The sequence below is a fragment of the Ischnura elegans genome, chromosome 6 (genome assembly GCF_921293095.1).
Source record: "Ischnura elegans chromosome 6, ioIscEleg1.1, whole genome shotgun sequence".
Lineage (NCBI taxonomy): Eukaryota > Metazoa > Arthropoda > Insecta > Odonata > Coenagrionidae > Ischnura > Ischnura elegans.
This window is the reverse complement of record NC_060251.1, coordinates 26,206,451-26,227,175: the sequence shown is the minus strand read 5'-3', so window position 1 is coordinate 26,227,175 and position 20,725 is coordinate 26,206,451. Positions and strand designations below refer to the sequence as shown.

Genomic DNA, 20,725 nt, shown 5'->3' with positions numbered 1-20,725 from the left:
AAAAAACACACAAGAGTAATATTTCACTTTAAAAAAATAGTTAAGTAAAGTGCGTTCCGGCACTGCAAATTTAGCCATGACGCCACTGGTCAGCAATGTCATGATTGCCAATTACACTAAAAAATAATTAAGTTTTGCCTCAATTTGACTAATGTGTAATTGTCCGACGGCAAGGAAAATCCAAGTTTCAATTTCTAGTTGGAAAAATTAATGTCTCCTAAGCGGTGTTTTCCATTGACTTCTGCAATCGTCTGTTGGGAGGAGAGGAAGTGTTCGCTCATCGAAGGCTAGACTTAGAGTGATTATAAATTTATGACTTAACTGTATCTTCTTAAACGCGGTTATCATAAAAGAATGGTGCGGTTTCAGTAATGCATAGGAAGATGCTTGGGGAATTTCAAGATGTCGTATTGGTATCCCTGATACACTCTAACCCAACCATCAAACATTACCCAGGACTATTGCGATTAATTATTACACTATCGCTATCAATAAATACTATCTTGTAACCCATGGTCACCACACCAGGCAGGCAAACTCACTTATGCTAATTTCACATAATACTTCATTCTATGCAAAAGGTAAACTGTATGTGGGATTAAATATTACAATAGACTCCCTTGCAAATTTAAAACCTTGATCAATACCAGGTTTAAATCTAAGATTTAAAAAAATATACAAAAAAGCGTATTATGGCCTAAAGGAATTTATTGCTGACAGTCAAGCATTTTCCTGCTGATCAGCAAGTCTTAGCTGGGAATTTTTATTGATTTTCTTGTAAATCTATTTCTTATTGTAGGTATTTTATTTTTATGTGGACATACCTTGTAATATTTAAGGTAAATAATTATACTATTATTATTATATTAACCGAGACAACCATTAATGAATATAGGTAAACTAATGCTTGGACATTTGTCGAGCGCACATATTGAAATTCATTAATCACGTAAAAAAAACTGTTTTAGGCGACGAATTTCGAAAAATCAATGAGCGTAAACTGTATTTAATTCTGATGCTTTCCCGGCGAATATATTCGAAAAAGGCTATTCGGGCTTCCAGGCGGGTGGTCTCCCTCCTTTCTGCCGACGTTTCGGAACACGAGTCGGGTTCCATCATCAGGGCTAATGATGGAACCTGATGATGGAACCCGACTCGTGATCCGAAACGTCGCGTCGGCAGAAGGGAGGGAGACCACCCGACTGGAAGCCCGAATAGCCTTTTTCGAATGTATTTTTATTTCTGTTTTCTTTTAAACCATGTTCAAAACCGGACCATTAATTTATGATAATCTTGTATTTAGCACTCGGTGATTCTTTGCGATATTTGATGCATTACTTGCCCATGTTTTTTTATGTGTGTGTGAATTTTGGTGTCTGACGTTGTCTTCCTCCGCGTTGCAGGAAGACGTGTGCGAGTTGCAAGTGTCCCCGGGAGGCGCACGACGTCTACCACGAGGAATGGGTGAACGTGAGGGAGCGGCTGGGTCTGCGGAAGGAGGCCGAGGGAGCGGAGGGCGCGGGAGGGAGGAGGCACCGCACCCCGTCCAGGGAGCGGTCCCTGAACCAAGGGTATTCGTGGGTGCCCCCCGGACTGCCCCCGGACAAGGTGAGACGTACATTTGCAACTTTAGTGAGCACGTGCGTGAGAATCTCCTCAGGGAATCTAATCATTAAATCTTTTTCAACAGGCTCAACTTGCAAAAGTATCGAAATTATTTTAATTTATAATAATAATTTTAAGGGGAATTTAGGGTTTCTCATAGGGTCTGGTAGAAAAAAATCGACTGAATTCGAAGAAATGAAAATTTAGGAACTTATTTTTAAAAATAATTCTGTATAAGTTCCGTCAGAAGCGTTCCGTAACTTTAAATAATCCAAAGAAGTCTGTGGAAGTAATTAATAAAGAATCTGTACTACCTTCTAAGCAGGATCATATTCGACTGAATTAGAATAAGTAAAAATTTTGAAATTTTTTGAATAAAATTCTGTATATAATTCCACTATAACCTCTTCAATATTTAAAAGGTCTCTTGAGGTTAACCTAGGGAAGTCAGTGGAAGTGATTTAAAAGAATCTGTACTGACTTTTAATCAACCGAAGTTTCGACTAAATGAGAAGAAATTAAAATTTTGAAACTTTTTAAAGAGAATTCTGAATAAAAATCCACCAGAACGTTTCAGTTTTTTAAAGAACTCTGGAGAATAACGTAGGGAAGTCTGGGAAGTGATTTGAAAGAATATCAACTGACTTTTAATCAAGAAAGACATTTTCCATGTTTAAAAGGAAAATACTATTGGGATTGTAAGCATCGGGTTGAGGAGGGTTTTAACGGGGGTGTACCTTCACTTATTCATCTTTTATTAAAGTATTCTACCGATTAAGGTAGGCTTCCATGGAGTACTTAAGAAGCATTTTGGCAGCCTCCCCACCCTGCATGTACTTCCTTCTTCAATTCACCGTAAGGACCACTCTCTTTCATTACATCTTGGAATCCTATTCTTTTCCTTCCTCCTCCTCGTTTACCTAACATTCTTCCCTCCAACACTGTTTTCAACATCCCCTTCCCGCTAAGTACTCCCTCCATCCATACCTTCTGTCTCCTTCGTATCTCATCTAGAAGCTACCTCTCTTCACCCACCATCCCAAGCACTTCGTCGATCCTCCTCCTCACCGTCCAATTCACCTTCTCGATTCTTTTCCTCCCCCGCATCTCGAACACCTCCCTTCTTCTCTCGTCCTCATTCCTAAGTGTCCATGTTTCCGCACCGTAAAGCGTTACACTCCAGATCAAACTCTTCACTAACCTTTTCTTTAAACTCGTACATAGGGATCCTCTCAAAAGCTCCTTCCTGTTCATGAACGCCTCCTTTGCTAAACCAGTTGTCTTCCTGATGTCCTTACCACTGTATCTGTTTTCCTCTAATGTGCTGCACAAATAGTTGATTTGATCTACCTGCTAAGTTTTCCTCCACCTACTTTTTACCTTGTCCCATGTAAATCTAAATACAGTAGATTCCGTTTAATGGGTCCACCGGTTACTTGGGGCAGCCGCTTAATTGGGGCAGATCTTGAAGAACAGAACCCAATAGAGGAATATCCCAGAGTATTCTCCGCTTAATTGGGTCAGTATGCCGCTTTATTGGGCCATGAGTCGGCGACATAGACTCTATACTCGCGACGAAATTTAACTTTTTTGTTTTCAGAATACTACTTTTTTATATTTTCCTCCTTTGATTTACTCTTATTTTTTACAAATGTTCCTATTCTTGCCCTATTTTGAAATCTCTTGTTGTTATACTATCCGCAAGAGGATAGGACTTTTCTTTAATAGGACTTAGTAAAAGACAGTCATTTAGCGTGGCCCGAGGCTGTGAAAAATATTTATAACTAAATTGTTATTATTCTTAAAAATGATAATAAATTAACTAAACTCGCTGATTTATTAATCAAATTAATAGTTTAATGAACTTATGTTGCATTATAAACATTCTTTAGTCTTCTTTCTATCATTTCAACGTCTGTTTATGCCCATATACAGGATAGTTCGCCTGATTGGGGCAGCCGCTTAATTGGGGCAAAGTGCACAAGTCCCGATATGTCCCAATTAACCGGAATCTACTGTATATCGGTGGTTAACTGTATGGTCATTCGGATTTGTAATTTCATGAGGGGCAAGTACAATATTTTCCTGTTTATTTTTCAGACCTTACTTATTCATCTGAGGTCTGAAAATAAATTGGCAAAAAGTTTACGTGCTCCTCATGAAATTACAAATCCGAATTACTATTCCGGTTAATCCACTAATTTATTTAGATTGACATGGAATAAGGCACATCACTTTTACTGTCAGCTTTGGCGGTCTTAATTAAAGCATTGAATGTCCTTATTTAGTTTAGCCCTGGACTACTTACCTTGGATATTTTTATAAATGCTTTTTAGGTTCTGTTTTATACTACTTTCTAAGAATTTGAAGGTAATAGCGTAAATTGTGCTGATTCAGTCGTGATATAGTGGAAGATCGACAAATTTGAATAAAAAGTTGTTGCAAAGCAAAAGTAGTCTTGTACCAGACGATGGCTTTATGAGCCAAAACGCGTCGTACGCATTAAAATAATCGTGGAAACGTGCGTATACCCTTTACGAGAGCGTTTTTTTTCAACTTCCGATCGATCAGCTAAAACACCATACAAGCGACAGGCGAATACTGCGCGGATAGGGCAAATGCGCGCCCTCCGCATACTCAAGTAATTTCTGACCGTAAGTTGCTAGTTTAATGCTAGTGGCAGTCTCATTGGCTACACTGCCTCAATTGTCACAAGGACTACTTATCTTGGATATTTTTATAAATGCTTTTTAGGTTCTGTTTTATACTGCTTTCTAAGAGCTCGGAGCGACAGTCAGAAAACTCACCGAATGCCTTCAGCATTAACATGTCCTTTTATACGTGTGCCTTAACCTTTATGCCGATAAAAGAGACACTTTTTTAAATGCAATGTGGCTAGTGTGAAACATTATGTCCATTCCCCTTCAAAACAAAAGAGGAGACATGCTGACTTCTGAAGTGTTCATATCTGTAGTAACGTCTGTCATCTCAGCGCTGATGCAGCCCAACTGCTGCTTCAGTAATTTCAATGGGACATTTTCGATCAACCGCCGTGCAATGCCGACCTAGTGCCGTGTGACTTCCGTCTTTTCGCTGAAGTGAGGATGTGGCTAGGAGTGAAGCGTTTTCAAACGGACGATGAGCTTCAGGACAAAGGTGAAATTCGTAGGTAGTCATTGGCGGAAACATCCTATGAAGAAGGTATAGTAAAGCTTGTTCGCAGGCACGACCAATTCCTCAATCGCCGAGGCTTAAATGTTGAAAGGACACCACAAGTGTGCTCAATATGTAGCAATGAAATAATTTTTATTCAATCATTTCGTCTTCTGTTCATGACCCATCGGAGGTTGAAAAAGAAATACCTCCTCGTATTTCAATAACAGCGTAAGTTTTGCACGCGTAATGGTAGGGGAAAAAAGTCAAGATGAGGTTTATGCGTCCTTTTAAGCGTCGACATCGTCTATTTTGTGAGGAAACGCGTGAAGGCCGCCGAAAGAATGTGGAGTAGAGGCAGTGTTTTGTTTTTTCTTTTCGGAGAAAACACGTTGGTGTGATAGTAAAAGGTTAGGAAGGCGCGGTTACCCTGGCGACGAGGCACGGAAACCCTAGACCGGCAGGCGGCGCAGGAAAGGGAAGGGGTGATAGGATTTGGCGAAGCGATTTCTCACCCTTCTGCTCAAACAAGACCGCGTCAATCACGTTTCACACTTAGTTGCGCCCGTCGACGGGTCTTTTGCTTTATTTTTTTATATATTTATCGCCCACCTTTTACGTCCCTCATCACCCCACAAACCCATTTTCCTCTCTCTTTTAATGGCGGCCGGATTGGTTTGTGTTCCTTGGTCGGGAATCACGGACACGGAGTCGCTTTATTGGATATCCCGGCGCGAATAGGGTCGTTTTAGCGCGACCATAAGTGCCTTGTTCTTCTCCTTTAAGTGAAGAGCGTTTATGCTGTTATTAATGATGCTCAGCGTTTTGTTTTTATGATTATGATATAAGCGGGGTCTTGCTATACTTACTCAGTTTCCTTTTTCGCTCATTTTAATTCGTATATCCCTTGAGAAAGGGTTTCTTTTTGTACTTATATTTGTGTGAATAAACCGGCGACAGTACTCTTGGGAATTTTTCGCTCTTCCCTTCTCCAATTTAGCGGAAACCTTTTTTTTGATTCTCATCAAGGCCTTAGCTGGAAAAAAATTGAATGTGGGGGGGGGAGGGGTGGCAAGTGCTTTGGGAAAGGTCTTTGGAAGTGTTATTTGGATGGGGTACACTTGAGAACATATGATGTAATTATTTCCCCGAGAATAATTACCATGACAACCGGTTTAAATCATTGTATATCCCAATGTGTCAACAGTTGATTCGTCCATCATTGAACCTCATTTACCCCTGTGGAAATCCCAAGGTGACTTCAAGCAAATATATGACCATATTTTTAAGAAAAACTTCTTTTTGAACCCATTAATCCCCTTTGTTTTGTACAGCCTTAATGAATTTGTATTTTAATCTACTACAATAGAATGTACTGAGTACAATAGGCAGTTTTCCTCTTTTTTTCCTACATTAACTACAAATATATATAATCCATATTCACAGCAAAATCGCCATCAAAATTTTTAGTTTTGGCTGAATCCCAATTTTCTTGAAGTGAAGGCTTTCCTGAAAACTTTTGGGATTAACCCTTAAAAAATGGGATTAACCGTTGGGGTGTGGGAGTTTATGATTTTAGCTGCCAGCCAGTGCAGAAGAGACCCCCTGTGCAGGAGGCACCCCCTGCCACGAGGGCTACTCTGGTAAAGTTAAGCCCCGTATAGATTATTATGGTGAGGGAAAGTGCCCAAGTGCAAGATATCCAGGTAGCAATGAAAGTTTGGTAAATGCCGTAGTCAGCATGCAAAATGCATAAAAAACATGCATGCACTCTTAAGAGTTAAAAGGGGAAGGGTCATCTGAAGGGGTTCATTTGCATTCCAGAAATGAGTAGCAGTTGTTCTTTCTAACCCTGGGTATGTTCATTACTGGGAACCGTGGGTATGTTATGTACAGGTTGAAGCCAAAAAAAAATATTTTTGGAGACCCACTGAAGACTTAAACTCCAAATATTTTGAGGGTCTTACACCCTTTACTTCCCACCCTTCTCTGCTTGCTATGCTTGTGGTTGAAGATAAACACTTTTCTTAGAAGATTTAGTCACTTGTAATTGCAAAATGAAAGATTTATTTCTTTATAACTGCAGTTATGATGTTTGTATCAGCCTATGTTTGGAAGCCTTGAGGTTTTGTGGAGAAGTGGTGTTTTAGAAGATAAAGTTTACATTTTTTTATTTTATTTTAAATCTCAAACCACTGAATAGGTACAATAGGCTATTTTATAATGGGGTATTCAACAAGTTTAACAATTGCGCGTAACGAACAACCATGCCCTGGATAGGGGAAACTTACCCAGGCGATATTCAAACCTGTGACCTCTTGATTGGCAGGCAAGGACCACCCCGCCGCCACATAGGCTGGCAATCATATCTTTGCCAATTTTTATCATATCAATGCCAGTAACTTGTTAATATTGCATTCTGCTGGAATTAGTGTTTTGGCAGTTGATAATGCAGCTGAGTTGTGCTTCCTCTTCATCTACACAAGCTGAGTATATAGTGATGTATCGAACTGTTACCGAGGTGCAATGGTTAACTTCCTTTTTACAGGAAGTAGGGCAATCATAGTTTTGTAAATGTCCTGCAGAAATTATGGTTGATAATAGAGCTGCCATGGCTATTGCATCTAATGATAATATTTCACTCTGTAGTAAACATTTTAGAATTAAATTTTTCTATGTGAAAGAAGCCGTTGAAAATGGTGAAGTTGCTTTTAAATATGTCAGTACAGAAATAAAAAATATTGCTGATCTGCTAACTAAACCTCTTCCAGGTATGAAAACCAAACAATTTTGCACAACATTTGGTTTATGTACTTAATTTTTGCTAACGAGAAGAAGTGAATATTTTTTTTCGTGTATGAGTGTTTCTGGAGAAATGTTTGAGATGAGGGGAGGTGTTGGATGCACAGTACTATGGATGTGTCATCGCAGAACAGTTCTGTTCTTTGTGATGCATATGGCTTGTCGTTTGTTCTTGTATTTTGTGCTGCCATTTGGAAAAAAAGTGTGGTAGTGCAGTTTTGTTCCCACCTAGGGATGTGAGTCAATTCTTAATCCCATTCTGAAGCCAGTGAAGGGCTATTTAGAAGAGTATTCAGCTAAAAATTACGACACACTTTTCATTATAAATTTAAGATTTTTTGATTCCCTGCATAATTTGCCTAAAACTTGCAAAAATTAGTATCATATTTTTGAAGTTGTTTTAGCAAAAGATGTGGAAAAGGTTTTAAATTTTTAATTATCTGTATCTTTGGTTATAACTCAAACTTAAAGTATGCAGGTGTATCAAATGTAAATATATTTGTTGGTTAACCTCAAATCCATTGTCATCTATCTTGTTTTCTATTATTACTTGCTGAATCTACTTTGTGTATAGGTATCAATGGATTTTTAAAAATTTATTCTCACTGCTATTCATTTAAACTTTTGTAGGTGGAGGAGTACTTCAAACAATTACCTCAAAATAAAATTCCAGCTCTGGGAACACCAGGTGAAAAATACAGGGACCGGCAGCTGATGACACAGTTGCCAAAACAGGTAAGATAAAGTTGTCTGGTTTGAAAATTATTTATGAAGGAACTGAATCAATTTCTATGAAGGGATATTAGGAAACAAAAATAATGCGAATACGGGAAGCCACAAAATATTTATGATGAGAGTGACAAATAAATTACGGTGAATTACTAGGGCATGGAGAAATGCTTGAAATTGATTTGTGTCTGACCCCCAAAGTGTTACTTAATTTTATCATATTCATCATGAAAATTAATAAATTTGACCTCCTTCATTGACAGTAAATGTTTCCTAAGCTGGGTGCTAATTTTGATTTTTTCATAGTCACAGCTATCATTAGCATACCATTACAAAATGATACAACAATTGTCAGTGGTAGTTGTTAATTTTTTCTGTCTAGTATACAGTTACCTTACCTACACAAAATGCTTCACAGCTATCCATTGATTGCGAGCCTCATTTGCCTTTAGACCTGAAGATTCTCCCTCTTTTTTAGGTCTTAGAAGATGTCTTGGAATACTATTTTTTTATAAATGAAAATTTCAGGGTATATTTTGCTCTCAATTTTTGAATTTTTAGGTGCCTTTTTCCAGGAAAATCTTTAAGGATTAACTTGAAGTGTAAATTTTTAGACAGAAGCTATTGTTCAATCTAAATTGTTGCAGTCTTTTCGAGTTGAGTATTTTGTGCACAAATATATAATCTGTGCCCTTGAGCTTTAACCTTGTTCCTGTGGAAAGGTTTGCATGTTCCATCGGCTCTTAGGGCAACACTGGCTGGGTTAATTCTCAGTTACTCCTTGTGAGGGCACGAAAAAAATTAAATCAAAAAGCATCCATGCCAGTTAGAAAGACGCATTGGAGCCAGATTATTAGTAGTCCATGTGATGGTGTCACATGGAGAACACCGTTTGAATGGATGTGGCAGTCCTACCAACTATGTATCTCTTTCTTGAAAACACGGATTAGAAATGAAGGAGCTGGAGGAACTAATCAAACAGGACCTAGCCTTTTAGGGGTGGCTGTTGTAAAGGCAGCAGGGGTATCAAGGCTCATTAATAGATCATGTGGAATCTCTGTGGATGCTTATCACTTGCAACCTGTAATTTAGAAAAGAAGGCCAAGGTGATAGAGAAGTAATAAACAATTTTATTCAAAGGAACATGAATATTGTGATAATTTTGCTGTTCCAAAAGTCAGAAAATATAATATTGGAAATGGGAAAGGGGCAATGGGGGCTTAGCTTGGTGAAAGAAAGTGGGAACCGCTAAATTGATAGATTTTGGATAGTGTAAAGTGAAGGAGATTAAAGATATGTAATGGGAGTAAGTCCTATTTTGAATATGGAACAGAACAAGATAGTAGTGGACATGTTTCAGGTAAGCTACAGGGTTCTGCTTATGAAAATAAAGGCACACTCCAGTAGCATTGTGGAGCTGCAGTTCTGTACATGAAATAACAATGAAAAGGAAGAGGACGTGGGATAAAGTACCCAGTGAAAGAAATAGCTGGTGATGCCATGGGAATGAGTGACATGTGACTGAATAGCAATAGTTGGGGAAGGATGGAATGGAAATGAAATCGGATTTTTTTTGGAAGAAGAAAGACTAAGACGAGAAGGTAGTAGAACTTTGTAAGAGGAATAAATAATTAATGCCAGCATGTGGTGTAGTCCTCATGACAGGCGATGGTTCTCATGGTCAAGTCCTGGCCAGATAAATCATGAGAGACAGATTTAAGAACAGTGAAAATTTCTCAGTTTCCTAATGGTTTATGAAGATTTTGATTACAGCCTCGTGGTAGTGAAATTCTGTTCATATTTGGTTTAAGACATTTCAGACATAACTGTGGAAAAATGGGATGTGGGTATTCTGATAGGACCAAAAAGAGAAAATATCAGGATATAGCACTTGTAGTGTGCAAGAAATAACTAACTATGAGAAAATTGAGACAGGGTAGAGTAGGGCTCAAGTAGAGTCAGAGCAGTAGAAAAGTGTATCCATGATAGTAGATCCACGGATTTCAGAAGAAAATCTTTGGTTAGTAGAGGAGAGAAGGGAGAGAAAGAGCATAGATATAGAGGAAGGGAGAAGGAAAAATGGGAAAATTAACGGTAAATCGTTATGAAGCAGAAGAAAGTATTGGAAAATAAGCAGTAAATTATGTATTATGACAAATGAGGATGGCAAGGTAAGCTTGGGGGGAGGAGAAAGTGGAAATGTGTATGGGGAAAAATGGTTAAGTTGTGGGAGGAAGAGTTATGGGCACTTTACACCAAGGTGAAGCAATATTATCTGATGGTAGGAAGGAGCTAGCCTTGCTAAAAATTAGGTGGAAGAAAGGTAGAATGTTGACTAAATGTTGACCAGGCTCAGAATAGAAGGAAGAAGTACATAGGTAGAAGAAGTATGTAGAAAGTTTGATCAAAGAGGTAGGAAGTGCAATAGTTCAGTGGATGAGGACAATCTCACACTCTGGATTTACGGCATTGTAATAGAAAGAGTCCTTAGGGATACGAAGGTATGGAAAGTGTTGGGTGAGGATAATAACTCCTGAGCTTCTGAAGAATTTAATAAAGGCTGGAAAGAGTATGTTCTTCATACTATTCTGCCAGGCATTTTAGTAGGAGTGAATAAGGGTTGGATTAACAAACATATGTAGCTCAGATGAGTACAAAATACAAAATGAAGTGGGAATAAAGGAGAAGTCGCATTTGAAAATGAGACTCAATGAATGTGTGAAGCTGTGTGTTGGCATTGTTGATGATTATGTATAGAAAAATGGAGATGATGAGAACAATTATTTGGACAGCAATCAGTTTGGATTCAGAATGTGGAAGTCAACCCTTGATGCCATGGTAATGATTAGGGCCTTATTCAAAGGGGGATTGACACATTCAATGCGGGCCCGATTTTCATGAACGTCGTCAGAATTAGTCGATAAAATAAGAAAGAAAAATAGAGAGAGATTTCGTGCCATAACTTCCGTTCAAATACTGCTACATATTTACAAACGGCGCACACGGTTCGAAAGAGGGAAGCTTGCTGAAGGCCATGCACTTGATAGGAAGACTCGGAAGCGGGTATTAATAACATACGGACGCGAAGAAAGGCCCCCTGTTCGACCGGCAGAGCAAGTCAATTGATGTGCTCCACGCTGAATGTGGTAAAGGGGTGCGAGGGGGTGGGGGGAGGCATTGGGGCACTTACCCCCCTCCCAGACACTTATAAAATATACAAGATATTTTAATATGGCTGATGGTGTCACATGAAAAACACTGTTGGAATGGAAGTGGGAAACCCTACCAACTATCTCTTCCCTGAAAACATGGAGTACAATCAAATGAGCCTCGGAATCTCATCGCCCGGGACCCGTCCGCAAAGGGCGGGTGTCGGGCACGGCAGCGAGGTCGGCAAGGTCCTCGGGGTCGCCAACATGCGAAATCGTTGCGAGGAGTATGGGATGAGGATTAATTAGAAAAAACTAAGGTAATGCGGTTTTGTAAAGCATCACGAGCGAGGAATGTGAGACTCAAGATAAAGGTGGGTGGTTAAAAACTTGAGCAGGTTGAGCAATTCAACTATTTAGGCAGTACGTTAGAGGAAAACGGATACAGTAGTAAGGACATAAGGAAGAGAATCGCATTAGCGAAGGAGGCACTCATGAACAGGAAGGAGCTTCTGAGAGGATCGTTGTGTAAGAGTTTAAAGAAAAGGTTAGTGAAGAGTTTGATCTGGAGTGTAGCTCTCTACGGTGCGGAAACGTGGACACTGAGGAAAGAAGACGAGAGAAGATTGGAGGCATTCGAGATGTGGGTATGGAGAAGAATGGAGAGGGTGAAATTGACGGAGAGGAAAAGGAACGACGAAGTGCTGGATATGGTTGGCGAGGAAAGGCAGCTTTTAGATGAGGTACGGAGGAGACAGAAGGTATGGATGGAGCGAATACTTGGCGGGGAGGGGATGTTGAAAATGGTGTTAGAGGGTAGAATGTTGGGGAAACGAGGGAGGGGAAGGAAAAGAATAGGATTTTTAGATAGATTGAAAGAGAGTAGGCCTTACAGTGAATTGAAGAAGGTAGTGCTGGAAGGAAAGGGAGGCTCCCAGATCACTTCTTGAATACTCCATGAAAACCTACCTTAATCGGTAGAATACTAATAATAATAAAATCATTGCTTTCATTTTGTTTTGTGAATTACTCAATTTTTATAACTTTGATGAGAATATAAGAGAATATTTCATTCAGTAATTGTTATAAATTGTTTTTAATTTCAAATAAGGGAAGACCATTTGCTTTTCTGGCCCTCGTGTAGGAAGGAAAAATTGGGAAATCCCTCAGAAAAAATCCTGGATCTACCCTTTGCCTTATCAGAGAAAAGGCGAGGGCTTCTCTATAATCGGGACATGTATGCTTGCTTTGTTTACTTTGAAAAAGCTTGTGATTGAGTAATCTGGGTGTGGCTGATGGCCACTCTTAAGGAAGAATGCAAGGATTTGAGGGACATTCATTCTGGGAAGAAATCGTTCCCTTGAATTGAAATTATATACAAGTCCTTCTCTCATTTTTGTATATTGCCCGTCTTCACTTCCTTAGTTGGATTCTCCTCCTATTTTGCCTGCATTCACAATACGTAGTGGATGACTAGTAACCATGTTGGCTGAAAAGAGGATCTGTGGTTGCAATTATCCTTGTTCATGGTAGGCAGGGAGGAAATATGGATCTTCATGCTACATAACATCAAGCAATTTTCTCCTACATTTATTCCATTCAACTCTGCATTCTTATATTCATTTTGTTTTGGTTTACGTTCATTATCTGTTGTCATTTTCTCTTTTAATAGTTAGCTTTGAATATCTGCAATGGGAGCTTTAGGTTGTTTGAAAATGGTAACTGTCACAACTTATCTTTTCCCCTAAATTCAGCCATTACATATTTGCCTTTTTGGTAAATTAGCATCAGGCACGCACCCAGTTATATTCACTCGTCATTAATTCTCTCACAATTTGATTGATGTTGCGAAGCAGTGACCATATGTTTAACCATGATTGCATTATAATTTGATGTCTGCTTAATTTTGTATTTTCTCTCTTTTTAGGACCTAGCATTGACGTATTGTAAGCATGTTGAGCCTATTCACCATGCTTTTTATGAAGACTTCATCAATGCTCGTAATGAGATAGCCTTAGACATAGGATATGTTCGGTGCAATGATGGAATGGCTGTGGTGAGTAAAATGGCATACTTAATTTAAATTATGAATGGAGCTCTATTTTTCTTATGTAATGATTGTTAAAAAAATTGAATTTATAATTGGATTCTGCCAATAATATTTAATCTAACTTTGGCTAGCGTAACTTGTTTTTTTATTAGAATTTTTTTAGTGACCATTGGACAATTCAATAAAGGGTATCTCTATTTATATTGCAATGATTGATATTAATGTGTTCAAGTACTCACAGCTATGAATAAACTCAATCAAAATTATCTCTTGGTGTTTTGTAGCTTATGTAATGGTCTTATGCCAATTCCTTAGTAAGCTCAAAATGTAGAGCTTTACCCTATGTATAATTAATCTCTTTTTAAGTCATTGTCTTACGTTATTTTTTGAAAGCCTTAAAGTATTGGTGTTTTTCAGTTTGAAGGCAGATTCTCATACAATTGGGCTCAGCCCTCCAGCCCTCTCCCACAATTTTTAAAATATGTATGTTTTGCCAGAAACTTGCGAAGGGAAACTGTTCCCCAGGTATGAGATCATCAAGTTTAATTTTCATGTCTCCGTGAAATTTTCTGAGGGAAATATATCTCACAATTATTATCAGCAAGAGTGCAGTAATAGGTGGGTTCAGGGGTGCATTTCCCTCCTAGCAAGGTTGTAGGAGGGAGAAGACTAGCCCCTCCTCCAGAAATCATAGATTGTGGCTTTCACCTGGTATACAATGAGATGTAAGCTATCAGATAGATGCCATAAGACAAAAGCTATAAGAAGTTGCTTTACTATAATAGGAAACTTAAGCCATGCAAAATAATTCAAAATCATAGCTCAAATAGAAAAAGTTGAGTTTTAATATCCTGTCTTGCAATTGAGGCTTATATGTTTTCATTACATTTTTTGCATAATATTGGAGTGATGGGAGCTTTTTATCAAAATTTATCAATCCAGATCTTGCTTCAGTATTACTCCTTTTACTCTCTCAATAACTCAGCACCTAAATTTTCAATGTTTCTAACCAGGTCAAGCGATTTGAGGCAGTTGGTGTTACCTACCTCAGAATGTTGTTTTCATTTTTCTTAGGTGCTATGTGACATCAAAATGCTAAATTCACCAATATGTGATGTAATTTTTGTTCAGTTTAGCCTTAACATAAATTTCACTCCAATATTTGTTTATATACTGTATAGACACAATAACTTGCCAATAGTTTTATTTTTTTGCGTATGGCCGTGGGCAATTGCATTATCTACCACCCACTTTCATTTTGGAAAGACACATCCGTGACACTAGTCATGCTCAAGATATACTCTGATTCGCTATATGTAAGCCGTAAGGATGGACCATATTTCTTACAGCTAAGGGATTTGCGGCTGATGTCAATTATGGAATGGCATTTTGGCTCTCTTATGGCTTATGGTCCATTGAAACCAGACATTACTCTTTAATGGACATCCCCTTATTTTCTAAATTATTTCTGGCTTCATTCCATCAACTTCTAGCTGTGAATGCTGCATAAAATTTTCAGTTAAGGAGAGGAATATTCTTTCTGCACACCTCTCTTAGCTAGCCTATACAGAATTTTCAAGTTTGCCTCCCACAGGATGTTGTTCTTACTTATGCTCCTTACAGTCTTTGCCCATTTTGAACCAATTCTGCAGGACATCAGTCCCTTTCCCGCTCCTTGAGACTTGTCCCTTGCAGACCCTTTTGCAGCTTGTCTAGGCAAATCACTAACTCCATTAGCTGTGTTTTTTTGAGTAATCAATTATTGTATGCACAGTTAATTTTACTTTTCAAATGAATTTATTTCATTTTGCTCTAAATTAGAGTTTTCAAACATTCTATCTTTGAATAGGTTATTCTGAGATTTCCATAGGTTTGGCGATTCTTTTTAATTTGCTTGGTCTCTTTATCATCATTGATCATAATGCTTTATCCTCTTATGTCAATGGCAACCAACTGACCAGCCTTGAATTTGGAGCTTAGAGCAACATTGGTAACAATTGCTATTGGTCGTGTCTGATCGCCCTTAATCTTCTATTGTAACTGAACTATGAACAATGGTCAGTTGGGACTAATATTGTTCTTATCATCCACATACATAGGCGGATTTAGGGAGGGGCACAGGTGCACGTGCCCCCGCCCCCTTTTAATCTCAAAAGGTGGATGAGATATTTAATACAAGTATTAATAAATTTTATATTTTAATATAAAAGTGACTATTAATGACTTTTATATTAAATTTAAGAGTATATCTTGTGGAGTAATTGTTGCGTATTGTGTTCAATCCCAAATACGAGGAGACTGTTTGGCTGTCAGACCCTGGTGACCCCCCCCAGAAAAAAATTCTGGATCTGCCCTTTTCCACATACTACATTGTTTTTGACCAATCATCAACTAGTTATCAATCACAAGCTAGTTTGTGACTGTAGGACCCACCACAACAATTGATTGATTGCTTACTCACATAACTGAATGGTGAACAGTAATTGATGTCACTGAAACAACTAATTTGGTTTTTATTCATTTGGTGATGCTGTGCTATAGTCATACTGTGTTTCAATTCCTAAATTTACCAATAATCAGCAGTGAATTAGAAGTGATAAATTTTTTGTAACGTAAATGGTATTTTGAGATGAAATTGTACTACCACTGGCCCAGTTTAGTTGACCAAATAATAACATGTTCTTCAGGTCTATCCATAACAAGAATGGGGCCATATTCCATGAGCCCTGGAGATGGACTTAAGTTTGATATCAAGGATGAATCCTCACTAGACATCATAACCACTGACAATCTCCACATGGATATCTTAACTAAAGCCATATGTACTTCTATTTAGATTACTTTCTCTAAGGAGATTACTATAGACAATTAGCTATTGTCTGTTATGCCTCTCTATTGGAACCAAGTTTATATTCTTGAAGAAAGCTATTCTCGATTGTGGGCATCCCTATCAGTCAAGCCCTTCTCCCTCAAATCATTCTCTTCACAGTCCCTCCATCTTCTCTTTGGTCTTCTCATCAATCTCTTCCCTTCCCCTGGCAAATTTTCAATTTTGTTTTGAAATTTGGATAAAGCTATTGGCTGTGATAAAAAACTGTTGTTTCATAGGAATGGGTACTCACGTTTTAGATAAAGCATGGCACAGAAACCAAAATAACAATTTCTTAAAAAATGATTTCAAATGGATTACATATCACTTTCAATTATGTTCCTGCTTGGGTTTTTTTTGTGGGGTATGGATATATTAAGTTCTATGGTACTTTTTGAAGGAAGTAACGCTGGACTTCTGTTGTCTGCTCTACCAGTATTTTATCTTGCTGTTTTGAATGGTTTTATTAATGTGCTTATTGTTAGATTTTTGAAATGGTTTTATTAATGTGCTTATTGTTAGATTTTTATGGTTTGATTAATGTAAGCAAGCACTGGCAAAGCATCTGCTGAAATTCACCCCTTTTGATGATGTCAATATTGAAAGAATGAATTTCTCTTCCTCAGGAATGTCCTGGTTGCAGAGGGTTTGTAGAGCATGGCGCTGTGGGTGTTGCAGCCGCCAAGTTTGGACCAGATGCCCTCTGGCACCCAGGGTGCTTTGTGTGCTCCCACTGCTCTGAGCTGCTGGTAGATCTCACGTACTGCGCCCACGATGATGCCCTCTACTGCGAGCGCCATTATGCGGAACAGCTGAAGCCACGGTGCTCTGCTTGTGATGAGGTCTGTTGAAAAAACTTCTTTTTCTATCCAATACACTATCTCCATGCATGTGTTGTAAATGGAGATAACATAAATGGGTTAGATGAAGTGAAATATCTGATAGCTACTATTACTTCAAAGTTATCGTGGGAAATGCGTGTATATAAGAAGTATTTGTGGCAGTTTGGTTGAAGAAGAAAATATCCTGAAGAAGCTTTGATTCATTGAGCATTCATGGGAGAGTCCTCGGATGAGAAATTAAAAGCGAGAAGCTTCTTTAAACTTTCATTCTTTGAATGTGTGGCAAGCAGATGAGATACAGCTCAGAAAGTTTAATCCATGAACTTATAAAAAGTTAAGATAATGGACACAATTTGAAAAGAAGCAAGCAGCATTTCTTAGATTTCACAAATATTAGGCTAGGAGCCACTGGAGTCTCATTGGTTATGTATTAGGCTTTAATTGCTTGAATTATTTAGAATAGACATCTTTTTGAGTGAGTCAAAAGAAATCATAGTGGAACCACTCATATATCTCCCAGTCAAACAGAAATGATAAAATGAAAGAGTTAGTTAGTGGAATGGATGAGTTTTGGAATTCATTTTTCTAATAGAGAATAAAAGACATAAATAAAAATTAGGTTATTGCCAAAACACTCACATAATTCTCTGAACCACATCAAATGCTGAAGTGCATCCTCACATATATGTTGAAGCAGTATGTGCTAGTCCTTGTCATCTGCATACAAGGAAATACATTCAAAGAATATCTAGGCATTGGAAAGTTACTCGAAAATCCAATGGATTTGAATAAATTGCCAATTTTGATTTCATTTGTATCTTTTAGGGATGTTTTAGTCATGAATTTTAGTCATAGTTTTTCAGACCAAAGAAAATCCAATCAGGGTCCCAAGGCACAGTTTCCTGTTATTTTAAAGTGGCCTAATTTCATCTCATGAAGGTAAACTTCATTTAGGTCATTTTGAGACTAGAAAACCATAATTTATCCAAATTATGAAAAATTAGGGGTGGCCTATTGTCCACCCTAATTCACTCTCTATTATCCACACTTCTACCATCTCAGACATGCACAATTGAAATGAGTCTCTTGTCCCTAACCTTCTCTCTGGGATACCTCTCAGCTGCATACCATTCACTATAAATTATTTTTAAAATAAATGAAGCTAGCCAAAATGTCCTGGGTATATTCAAAATATCTTTTATATGGACCGTTTGACCACTATTTCAGTACAGATTGAATTTCCCTTCCTGAACCTTAACTGATTGTCACCCCATCTGTCATGAGAAATGAAGTTTATAGTCTTAAGTTTCCATATTCTACTTTTTGAAGAATTGATTTAAGGGCATTTCAGTTAGTCCATGGGACATGCCTCCTTGTTGAATATCCTGCACGTGGCTGAAATACTTTTTCTTCGCTACCTACCCTAAATTCTACAAATTTTGAGAAGGGATGATGCCCTGGCATTCCTCTTGGTCTTTCTAGCTAAATGTGCTCACTTTAATTCATTCTCGAGAATTGCTTGTCATACACTTTCCTTATCCACCACACTTCATATTTTCTTCTCATTGGTGACTCCACCATGGCATGTGACATGCAAAGCATAAGTCTCCCTCCTGTAACATTTCTATTTTGTGACCCTTTCACCAATCCTCTCTTACAGTCGTTATTTACCAATTGAGTATTTTGTTCATTTCTCTCATGCCTCCCCCTGCTTTCTTTGTATGTGAGTGGGTTGGAAGCCAAGGGGTACAAGTGATTTTTTTCTCAACAGAATTGAATAAATTTAATTATTAGAATAAATACACAAAAACCTGGTTGCCAAGGAAACGATTGAGTCTCTGTTCTATGCTGACATCCACTGGAAAATCAAATGCACCACTAAACATCGAATTGATCTCGTTTGTTTTCTATACCTAATTTCTGTACCTAACTCTGTATAAAAAAGTGTAAAACTTGTACCTTTTGGCTTCCAACCCACTCATATGTTCTTCCATTTCTTCCCCTCCTCCATTTTCCTTTCATCATTTTTTGATCTGGGGTTTCTTAGCTGTTCTGGTCTCCACGTTCACTATAGACTTACCCAAAATTTTTTAAATTCCTTTTTTTACCCTCTTCAATGCTCTCTCTACTTTTAATTCTCTCCCATGCATTATTCTCCACTTGTTTTCTGTATTTTTACCTTTGTACCCAAATCATTACTCTATTTCTTCCAAATGACCTTTGATTTCTCTGCCATTTTCATCATCCATGCCTTTAACCCTTTCACTGCGGCGCACTCTACAGAAACCTACCCATCACATGCGGCGAAAGAGCTAAGCGCATGGCAGGCAGGAGGAAAAGCAGCCTGCCATGCAAATGTACTAGGTACGTTCACAGCAGTGAAAGGGTTAATGCCTCACTGCTGTAAAGCAGGGGCCTGGAGCGCTCCTCCGCTCCGTTATGCTCCGGCTCCATTGTCGGAGCGGAGCAGTTCAATTCCTACTGCTCCGCTCCGGAGCGGAGCGACGACAATGGGACCTAGGTGCTCCACTCCGGAGCGGAGCATTTCTTGCGAGAACTCCACTCCAGCAGGAACAGAACTACTCCGCTCCGACAATGGAGCCGGAGCATAGCGGAGCAGAACACAAATGTCAATGCTCCGCTTCTTGGCGGGAAATTGACGAATGCTCGCTTCTGCGGCTGTGGAATGCATCGGATATTACCTGCGGCAATTTTTATATTGAGTTATTGATCCACAGTCCACGCGATCTGCGGTATTACTTAATACCAATACATTTCAATTCACAATTAGTATTATGTAACAAAAGTATTTGTTTCGGGCGTGACTTATTGGAACCTTCTTGACATAATGAAAAGTAAAAATAAAAAAAATAATTGTGTGCGGCTGTTTATTCTCTGTCTTCTGTGCATCTGTACCAGACGGTGACGTGCCACGTTGAAACCTATGTCGTAAATTAAATATTTATGCGGAATTACACAGTTTTCTTTACTTTTCTTTATGTAAAAATTATTTTAAAATTAGGAAGTCCAATATGTGTTGTATTGAAACACCATACGTTAGATATTTTTCAATCATAATAATGACAGCGATAATCTTAAGGCTTAATACTACACAAATGTCGATATTCGCTATGTATGTTGTTATATAATTTGACAGGCTTTGTGTCGACAGTTTAATCATTCATTAATTTTATTATCGCATTATAAAATTCTATTTCGGGTGATATTAAAAAAAATTGCTGTAGGCTAAAATTTCCAAAATTGTGGGATATATTTTAGACGATGCCATAAGGTACGTTTAAAATATTAAGGATACGGATGTGGCCCATTCGTTGGGTGGAAAGAGCATTTTAATGGAATATTAAAATATACACTTGGATTTGAAATTAATATACATTTTAAACAAAGCCCATACATTTTTCCGAATAACATTTTTTTGTAATTAGATGTTCTTCTGAGCACTGTCTGTCTGTTAAACTGATGTCCGCGATAACACCTATCTCGAAATGTAGTATTTCTATCCCAG

General features: G+C 38.2%; 1 protein-coding gene across 4 annotated transcripts in view; it reads left to right on the top strand.

The window, feature by feature from the left end:
• The window catches only part of LOC124160213 (four and a half LIM domains protein 2), a 772,571-nt gene that overhangs the window by 306,385 nt on the left and 445,461 nt on the right, over window positions 1–20,725 (top strand). For all 4 annotated transcript variants that reach the window (XM_046536011.1, XM_046536010.1, XM_046536009.1 and 1 more), the window contains 4 exons: window positions 1,404–1,608; window positions 8,191–8,295; window positions 13,366–13,494; window positions 16,984–17,199. In XM_046536011.1, the coding sequence (XP_046391967.1) occupies window positions 1,404–1,608; window positions 8,191–8,295; window positions 13,366–13,494; window positions 16,984–17,199 (655 nt within the window). The remainder of the gene's footprint in view (window positions 1–1,403; window positions 1,609–8,190; window positions 8,296–13,365; window positions 13,495–16,983; window positions 17,200–20,725) is intronic.